This window comes from Neolamprologus multifasciatus, chromosome 1 (genome assembly GCF_963576455.1).
Source record: "Neolamprologus multifasciatus chromosome 1, fNeoMul1.2, whole genome shotgun sequence".
NCBI classification, from domain to species: domain Eukaryota; kingdom Metazoa; phylum Chordata; class Actinopteri; order Cichliformes; family Cichlidae; genus Neolamprologus; species Neolamprologus multifasciatus.
In genome coordinates this window covers 21,709,076-21,719,452 of record NC_140439.1, presented here as the reverse complement: position 1 = coordinate 21,719,452, position 10,377 = coordinate 21,709,076, and the positions used below count along the sequence as shown (strand labels likewise).

At 42.5% G+C, this 10,377-nt stretch overlaps 1 protein-coding gene across 3 annotated transcripts in view; it reads left to right on the top strand.

Annotated features, from left to right (window-relative positions):
* Positions 1 to 2,653: 2,653 nt before the first annotated feature.
* cgnl1 (cingulin-like 1) overlaps positions 2,654 to 10,377 on the top strand; it is a 36,099-nt gene continuing 28,375 nt past the window's right edge. Inside the window, exons 1-5 of one of the 3 annotated variants that reach the window (XM_085158756.1) lie at positions 2,654 to 2,975; positions 6,062 to 7,652; positions 7,817 to 7,911; positions 9,569 to 9,674; positions 10,070 to 10,171. In XM_085158756.1, coding sequence (XP_085014882.1) covers positions 6,114 to 7,652; positions 7,817 to 7,911; positions 9,569 to 9,674; positions 10,070 to 10,171 — 1,842 coding nt within the window. In that variant the 5' untranslated portion in view covers positions 2,654 to 2,975; positions 6,062 to 6,113. The other 2 variants (XM_085158741.1, XM_085158748.1) reach the window with 2 other exon arrangements.

Here is a 10,377-nt window from a genome sequence, read left to right as displayed (position 1 = left end):
TCCTCCTGCCCACACCAGCTGCACAGAGATCCATTTTTGAAGCAGTTTTGAGTGATGGATAAAATACCTAGTCCTTGTTTTATATTAAGAAGGCCACAAAAAAGCGCCAGGGTTGTGAATTAGACACAAGAAGTCTGGTAACTTCCACAGTTTGTCTTTTTAGTATCAGATTCCCTCAGTAAGGAATCCAGGGACAACATCTTTATGAGGAGCAGTAAGACGGGGTGAAGCTTGATGAGGTTCACCTGTGTGTCTGTGTGTTAATGACCTACCTGACATTTGTGCACCCACTGTAACCTGCCAGATGTGCACTGATGGTGTAGTTACTTATCTACACACCAAAGCTGGGAAGCAAGAGTGTCAGTAATACAGTGAAATCAGATCCAGAAAGTAGCATGGGCAAGGCACTTTATTAGGTACACCTTGCCAGTACCCAGTTGGACACCTTTTGCCTTCTGTCTTAATTTTTCATGGCATACATTCAACAAGCTGCTGGAAACCTCAGAGTTTTTGGTCCATGTTGACTTGACAGCATCACACAGTTTCTGCTTATTATGATGAGAATCTCCTGTTGCACCACATACCAAAGGTGCTCTGTTAGATTGAGATCTGGTGATCATGGACGCCATTTGAGTACAGCAAACTCCTTGTCATATTTTTAAAAAAAAAAACAGTTTCTGATGATCATAGCTTTGTGACATGGTGTCTTATCCTGCTGAGAACAACCATCCGAAGATGGCTACAGTGTGGTCACAAAGGGATGGAGATGGTCAGCAACAATACTCAGGTAGGCTATGGTGTTTAAAGATGCTCAGCTGGGACTGAGGTACCCAAAAGAAAACATCACCCACACCATTACACTACCAGTGATTGGCTCATTAGATATTTGTGTGTACATTTTTAAATGGAGATCCAAGTCCAGATAGCAGCGAGGAAAAGATTAGCTGATGAATATAAATATGTGGGAACGCTAGTGGATCCAAAACTGGCATTTGAAACAGAAGTGTTTTTAAAAAACTGTGAATAGAGTTTTATTTGATGTGGATATTTTAGGAATAATTTAACAATTAAATATTTAAAATAAAATTCCCACAATGGCTCGGTGACTGGGAAAAGATGAAATAAAAAAATAAATAAAATGCATCTCCACAATTGCTGCTACAGGTCAGTTGTGCTGACCTGCCCCTGGAAAGCCTGCAGACCCCCTTATTGTATAATTGGGATAAGACTGAGGTGTGCACTGAGCATGCCCAGAGGTCCCAGCTGTGGCACCTCAGCGGAGAACAGAGCTCCCATTGTGTGCGGCTGTAACCCAACACAGTGGCTCAGATTAAAGGCTGCGGTGCCGCGTGGTCTCTGCGGACAAAAATATAAACAGTGGGCCACTACAAAGGCGAAGGGGAAGCTAGGCCCCTGGTTTAATGAAGTTTACACTGCAGTGACAAGATCTATAAAAAGACAAGTGAATGCACCGTTTCTTTCTCCTGCCATTCAGGAGCAGCATGGATGCACTGAAAAGAGAGGCTGGGGGTGCTTTAAGCAGCACTCACTTTAATGCCACTCTGATTTGTATGACAGCTGTTATTTGAAGTTCATGGCATTGATTAGGCCCAAAGAAAATATCAGTTAGATGGGTACTGGTCACATCTAACTGATCGACCGACGTTATTAATATTTAAACTAAACATGGTTCCTGTGTATTTATTTTATTATTATTAAATGTACATAAAATGGTTTCAAGTACCTTTCAAAGTTGCAACGTTTATTTCTTTCATAAATATATTAAACACGTGTTTTTCTAAAATTAGACTGCTCTCAATCTAATCTTCATTATCTTAAGTGACGATGAAGATTATATCCATAAAACATTTCAGTACAATAGCATTTAAGCCTCAAATACACCGGAGATCTTCAGCTTTACGTTATCTCTTGATCGTTTTAAAGGTCATTTGGTCCATAAATTTTAAAACAGCCTGAGAAATAAGAAGCAAACGTGATGATTATTATTCACAGCTTCTTCTGTGGCTTGTTTAATAATATTTGTCTAGCATGTGGCTACACTTGCTTGCTACAGGTGACTGTTTATGATGGAACCTGAACATCAAGCCCAGCACCTCAGGATCACTGACACTGACTGTAATCCTGCTGTCGTTTATAGTTGCATAGTGCCATTGGCTCCCCCCACTAAGAGCATGCTCACCATCACAGAAGCTGCACACAAACAGTATACACTCCCCACAATCATCAGCATTTTTCTAGCATATCTGCTCAGCATAATAACTAGCTCATGCCTTTTAAATCACTCTCTGAGATACTCATGTTGACTTTCTGGTGATGCGTTTAGGTGCAGTCAGGTGAGCTTACTATCCACTAGATGACGCTCTCGGTTTTTAAAGACATTCACTTACAAATTGGATTTATGCGTACATTATGTAACGTGGAAAGTTTTCCCAGGAGTCTATGTCACAAAACTTTTAGTTTGTTTTAGAAATTAATAGAAATGTACAAACTTTTATTGTGTTACACTACATGTCATTTTTGAACTACAAGGAGTTGATAAGAAGGAAAAATTAATGAATTAATTATTTGTCAGGTGTCACTTCTGGCTACAATACTCCCCGCTAGTGCAGGAGCTTCTAAAAACCGAGCTGAACCGAGCCGAGTCGGTCCAAACTGAGTGGGGCCTGGGAGTTCGGGGGGTAGTCTGTGTGAGATGATATCTGCTCCAGGACCAGCGGACTGCTTTTGAGTGGGTGGGCGGGTAAAGTGCGCTTGTTTGAGGAGGCGGAGCGGCCCGGAGGCTCGGAACGTCCTTCTGAAACGTTTCTCACTCACTCTCAGAAAACAACTCAGGACCAAATAAGTTAGCAAAGTGCGGCGCAGGCACTTTGCAAAAGAGTTTAGCTTTTAAAACCGCTCGAAGAAAACTTTTTTCCAAACCTGGGATAAGTGAGGAAGCGAGAGCAACGACGCCGGTGAGTAACTAACTAGCTATCAGTAACTGTCCTGTGCGCGAGACTCTCAGCCGTTAAACTCAGCCGGAGGAGAAAAAAAAAAAAACGGATAGAAGGGCCGCTTATTGTCCTACACAGCTCGTTTACTTCAGGTGAGTGGTGCAGGTGAGAAAGAGGTGAAGTAAAATTTGAAGATGGTGATGTGTTTCTGCCACCTGTTGCACTCAGCAGCCAAATAACGAGAAACTGCGTCAAATCAAAGCGCTACCTCTTCACTTTGGATAACGAGCTACTGTATGATTTCAGTTCTCAGATCTGCACCAATTAACTGTTTTTAAAAATCTTATCTAACTTATGTTTACAATTGCTCCTGTAAGGTCACGTTGCTTGTACTGTACCTGCCGCTAGAGATTAGTGAACTCCCATTCATGTTACGTAACCTAATAATAGTTTCCCACCGTTTAAACCCTCACTGGCAGGTTTGTTTCCAACTTTTTCCAAAGTTTGGTCCCATCTGGATTTAGGTGTTTTGATATGTGAGTGGTCAACAGGTGTTGACACAGGAAAAAGACAATTTTTTGCACTTCACCCTCGCTTGCATCCTAACTTGCACTCTGGATGGGCATCACAGGCAGCACAGGGGTCATTGAAGGAAGCACCGACCCTGTGTAGGACAGTGAGGCAGCTCACTGAGAGTTTCCTCCTTTTTGCAGTGAAAAACACAATGGGAGGAAAAAGTAACACACTTGTTGGAGCCCTTGTGTGCCAGATACATACACTGAGCATAAAAGGGTCTATTGTGTCGTCTCAGGCTTTAATCTGGCTCATCCTCCCTGACAGGACACCTTACCTCAGCCTTTCTCTCTCCCGTTTGCGTGTGAAACTGACTAATAATGGCTAATTGGAACATCATGTCATTAGTCTAGTGGAAACAAACTGGAGTTGAATCATCTTCGTGGTTTGTTAGGAGTGGCCCACAAACGTTTCTAGCAGTATTTCATGGTGGAAACTTTGGCTGTTTATAAGGCAAGATTTTATTTAGTTTCATTAAGTTAAATGCTTCCCAGGTAGCTGTTGTTTCATGCCTTATATGGCAGGTGTGTGCGTGTGTGTGTGTGTGTATGGGGGGAGGGGGGGCATTTACACATTTGATCAGTGAAGAGATATGTGGGGATCAGGGTGGTTTTTCAAACTCAGCTAAATGCCTTAGTTTAAAATCTCCTGCCAGATAAGATAACCGGAGATGAATGTCTCTTTTGGCTTATCCATCCATCCATCCATCCATCCATCCATCCATCCATCCATCACCTTCTGCTTATCTGAAGGTGGTTACAGTGGCAGTGGGCTGAGCAGGGTATTACTGACTTCCTCTTCCTTAGCAGTGTTATCCATTTCCTCCTGGGGGATCCCGAGATGCTCCTAGCACATATACTGGGAATGTCAAACACACCAGTACTGGCCCATTGGAGGCTCCAGTTGGGCCCACTGGCTTCAGTGAATGTGTAAACTGTAAAGACAGAGGGCATACATTTAGGACTTAACTTTTTTTAAATTAAGTTTTAAATTATTCTTAATGAAAGACATTGACAAAATTAGTAGGAGACAGATTAACCAGCAAATGTTTTTTTTAAATTAGTAGTCCATCAAATAAAGGTTCCTGTTTTTCACTTTTTTTAAATTACAGGACAAAGTCGGTTACTGGTTTCTTTGAGTTACTGCAGTAGAATAGTACAATATTGGAAGATCTCAAAGGAAGTGTGTTATTTCATATATTATTAAAGAGTAGTTACACTGATCTAACCCACTTAAGAGCAATTTAAAAGGACATGTAAAATCTCCCCAAGGAGTTCTTTGTTTTACACAGGGTCTCCCCCTAGCTAGGCATGCCTGGAAAACCTCCAAAGTAAGGCATCCAGGAGGCAGATGGTTGAACTACCTCAGCTAGTTCTGTTCATCTGACGGTAAGGTAAACCAGGGAGGAATCCACCATTTTGCTGCAATATCCACTTTCTAGCAAATTAGAAAAACCTGAAAAATAGACATGTAAAACAGCCAAATTTACAGGTGCGTTGCCATGAAACCCCTCATAGTACTATGTTTTCAAAATGATTATCTGTGTCCATAAGTCTGTCTTGACCCATTTCACACTTATGTGATACATCCTGCGTTTGCCCTTTCTTGTCAGTCTTATCAGTGTCCTCCTTCCAGGCCCACCTCTGTCCATCTTTGTATTGTAACATCAGAAAAGGATGCTATCAGCAAGACAAACAGGAACACGTTGAAAGGCCATTGTCCAGTGAAAAGCACATGGTGGCTGCTGATGGCTTTGTCTCAACTGGCTTCCCTGAAAAACACCGGGTGGCTCACTTTTAATATTTGTACACAGTTTGATATTTATTGCCAGCTGCGCTCTCACGGTCTAGCTGCAAATCTGTCAGCTTTGACAGACCTGCAGTTATTATGCATGTGACAGAAAAGGGCTCGATAACATTTTGTTGCCCTCTTTTCATGACTTTTCCCAGGGCTGCAATTAACAGTGTCATTTACAAGGCTCACCTGTGCCGTTTGTGCACACAGGCAGAGAACTGAACCCAACACCTGCTGAAGTTATTTAGACATGACAGCTTTGAGATGTTTCCCTGGTTTAACTCATTCATATTCATGATGATACCTTTTAGCAGGTGAAGAGAAAGGCATAGTCTTTGTCAAGCACGGTAAACAGTCATTTCGTTATATCATACCTGTTAGTCACACACTTGTGAGGCCTTGCTAAACAGTACCTGGCTGTTAATGTTGTTAAAGAATGTGGCAGGAGTTGACTCATCTCTTGAGGGATATTATGGTTTCTGAGATGTTACAGGCTACACAAGGGGAGGGCAGTGTCTTCATTTGGTTAGAGCACATTATTTGAGTAGTTTGACACAAAGGTCTCTCCTGGGAAACAAGTAGAATAGAAGGAATGCAAGACAAGAAGGGAAAATGAAAGCTAGAACAATAAAGTTTTCTTATTGGCTGAAAGTACATCTAAGGAATGTTTGTTGATGTCGCTGAATTATGTAGCATCTCATCTCTGACTAATCCAGTGCTTCTAAATCTTCTCCTTGCAGAGGTGGGCCAGTTGATCCAGGGAGAGGGATTTATTTTCCTTCTGCATTCCTGATGGAGTCGTACAGAGTGTCTGGCATTCCTAGCAGTGGACCACAGCGGGGCTACGCTCAGCCATCCCGCCCTTCCAAGCCACAAAGTAATGGAGCTGGAACATATGGTCTCAGCATCCGAGTCCAAGGTATAGATGGACACCCCTTTGTGGTTCTCAACAACCAGGATGGGGGTCCCCAGACTTATATGGACCCCAGAGGTAATGGCTACATTGACACAGAAGATTCTTTTATCAACAGCTACGATGAGTATGACTTTAGACGTGGCAAAGAGGCTGAATCTAACAGCCCCTTTGTGGAGTACAGGACTCAGAAGATGTTGCATTATACTGGTCCCCAAAATGGTGTCACAGAATCCCAAGGAAAGAAACCATCCTCCCTTCTGAACTTCCAGAAGCACCCTGAGATACTACAGCCGTATGATCCAGAGACCAACTCCCTGAACATTGAGGGTTTCAACAGCCTTCCTTCAAGGCCTGACACTGGGAGCCAGCCCCAGAGTTGGTCCCCAAGATCTGCAGCATCTCACCGTAGGGCATCAAGCCTTGACCGGAAAAAAGATGCCACGAAGCTTGAGAACAGACAACCTACATCCCAGAGTGTGAATGAGGCAGGCTTTCCTAAGCTGAAGCCACAGCTCACTCAGCCTCAGAGCAGGCCACAGTCACAACTGTCTCAGCCACAGATCAAAGCTCCTCTTACCACCCTGAATCCAACTCATCCCAAGCTGACCTCTAAAACTCCACATCAACCAGTTCTTCCAACCCAGCCTCAGCCCTCCACTGTGTCTAGCCCTAGGAGCAGCGCCACCTCCAGCCTTGAGCGCACCCCTCGTGAGCCTGATGTCCTTCCCCTGCGCAGGACTGATTCCAGCGAGCCAATTCTTCAGCCTTCTTCCCGCTCCCGCCACTCCTCCTCATCTTCTACCTCTAAGACGCCAATGGATGAACAAATGGAGGCCCTTTATGCAGACACCATAAACCGTCACGAGAATCGTCGCTACATCCCTTTTATGCCTGGTTCAGGCAGAGATATCGACACAGGCTCTATACCCGGTGTTGATGAGCTCATTGAGAAGTTTGACGGCAAAGATGGCACTCAACGCAGAGGCAGGTCGGGGCGCAGAAACAGGATCAATCCAGAGGACAGGAAGCGCTCACGGAGTGTTGATAGCGCCCTCGGCCTGCGAAATAGCTCTAGCTACACGGAGCTACATCGAGGCACATCCAAGGAGCATGTCCTGCTTCCCTCACAGCTGAGGATGCAGAAATCAGCTGGCAGTCAGGACTCCTGGCTCTTAGATCACGTTGACTCCAGATCTCATGCCACCAGTGCACCTGGCTCCCCACAGAACACCATTTCTAAAGGTGTTGGCTCTATTCAGGGTTACAAAAACCCTCAGACTCGGTCCTCTTCTCTACCGTTTAAGATTAAAGCGAATGATGAAAGTGAAAAGGTTTTGACATCTTCACTGTCATCATCATTATCCAGGCCATCTTCTTTAGCAAACAAAAAGCCTGGGACAGAGGCGGACGTGCAGGTAAAATGTCAGACGATCATCACTGCATCCTACATTTGTTTGTTTTAAGTTATGTTTCATTTTAATTTAAAGTAAAGTAGCATTGTTCAAAATATGATCTATGAGAGAAGTGTATCTCTCTTTTATTTTGTTAAGATCTCACTCTCTCTTCCTGACATATCCAGGCGACACCTGATCTCCTGAAAGGTCAGCAGGAGCTGTCACAACAAACAAATGAAGAGACAGCAAAACAGATTTTGTTCAATTACCTTAAAGATGGGTAAGTCTGAACTTTTTCCCATGCAAAATGTGACCAGATATTGTAAAAACATCTTGACTCAAGAACTGAGTGTTGTTCACACAAAGGAAGAAACCGTTCTGTGGAAGTAAATTAATGTGCCTTTTTTATCTGAGCTGGACTGTTTGTGATAAAAACGAAGGAATGTGCTCTTCGTACCCTCCCATCCAGGCTGTGAGCGATCCAGTTGTCTGGAATTTGTTTTTCTGCAGAATCCCACTTTTAGTCAGCTTTGTTCTTGGTGTAGTGTGAAAGGATGATTAAAATCCTGTTTTTCTGTAGAGGAGACGATCTGTCTCGAAAAAAATTACATCGAGTTTGCATTTAGGCTATGGATACCAGTGAGTCTTTCAGTAGTTAAACAGCTAATACTGTCATCAGTAACAATTTCATGGAGAGAGTTGCAGTTAATACAATCACTACAGTTTCTGGATGTGTTATTGAATCGGGGTATTGTAGAAGTCGAACAGGAAGCTGTTTGGGTGTGTCGGGCAACAGGTCAGGAGCCACAGGACAAATGAAAGGAAGCACAGATGGAAGTGCAGGGGCTGAAATTGAACTACATTCCCAAGGCCCAGAAGAAAAACATGCAGCAACAGGGGTTATAACGGTTTAATGAAAATCATGTGTATGAGGAGAGGGGAGGCTTAAGGGGTTTGGCTTTCAGTGTCAGTCTCACCATTTATTGAAATAATCTATCGCTGCTGTCAAGTGAAAATGGCGCAACTTCAGTTTTGTTGATTTTATGTTTTCACCCGAACTAAAGGATTAAATGTTCTTCTGTGACTTTAAAAAATCCCCTGATCGTCGGGCTTTCAGACATCTGTTGATGATCTCAGAAATGGGCATTGTTCAACACCGAGGACCAAGCTGCTTTTTAAACTAAGGAGAAGTTGAAGTTGGAGGAAATTTATGTTTTTTTACTGTTTAGAACAATCGGTTATTCTGTTAGTTTTTAAAGACATTTGAAAAGAATAGGGCTGGTGTAGAAACGTTGTGGGTGTGGTTGTCCTTCTACCCAATACTGTAAATCCTAGCTTCTTCCTCATCACCATCTTTTGTTTCAGTAATTATTATATTATTTGGGTGGGTGGCTGTAGCTCAGGAGGCAGAGCCAGACCTGTGTGAATGGGTGACTGAGGCATGTTATATAAAGCGCTTTGAGTTCTGAGGTAGGGTAGAAAAGTGCTGTGTAAGTGCCGGTCCATTTACTATCTAAAATAAACAAAACTTACACCTGACTACAGAAATTTACTTGCGTTTTTTTATTGGAATAGGAATGGTGAGATCTCTTAGCCCTTGTAGCCATTTTTAAATATATAATAGAAAAAACTGAACTGTATATATTTATATACATTTTATATACCAATGTAGTTCCGAAAATAAATACACTGCCTATTTGGATTGTGTTTATGTGTCTGACAGTATATTGGATGGCTATAATGGCGCTGTTTGCGCTGTGAGGTGTCACTTCCAGGCAGCGTGATCCCTTCTCTCCCCTTCTAAGGAGGGGAATAAGCTACTGTTTTCCCAGAACAATCTGGGATTAACTCCTGGCCGCCACAACATTGAAATAAAGTTTTTGAAACCTTTGATAAGCAGAGTGTTTTAATGTAACTGTCTGTGTGCACGTCTGCAGGAGCAATGATAATGATGAGATGACGAAGAAAAAGGTCAACGTTGTGTTTGAGAAGATACAGACATTGAAGTCTCGGGCCACAGCAAGTGCGCAAGGCGACAACAAAGTAAGGCCATTTTATGTCATTCTGCTTGTGCACAGTGGTAGTCTACAGTTACAGTGTTAAATGCCAACGAGATGTCAAACAAGATGTCATCTTTATATCAAAATTGGTGGGGATTGGGGTGGAGTAAAAGAGCAGCACCAGCTTAATTCTGTAGTCTGCCTACCATTAAATGGGTGGGAGATTAGCCAGACTGGTTTCATTATTAAAATTCATTTTTATTTAAGGTGATTGATAATTAAATATTGTGTGCTTTCATGAGATGTTAACACCAAAGCTGTTTACTGTTACCTGAAGATTATTTAATTTATCAGGGTACTACTGTCCAAAGACCTAGTCTCCATTTGTATTTGTAATGGATTAATAAGAAATAAGCACCTCTAAATTGTTTTCTCCAGGCCCAGGATCTTGCTGCTCAGACCAAAGCTCTGCAGGAGCAAAATGCTGAACTGGAGAAAGAAATGTCTGAACTGAAAAGACAACTAGAGAAACTAAGCATGGTAAGAACAGTGCGACTGTCTCTATGACCAGCTTGTTTATGTTGGTTTTATTGCTTAACTTGTTGTTATTTGAGAATATCCTTTAATCAAGGGTTTGGCTGAAAAGGAGCTTTACAGGATTACTGTTCAACTAGCTGAATTTAAAGACTAGTGTTTGGGTGTAGCATTGACTAAGCGTAGTAGAAAGGCTAACAGAATAATGCAAC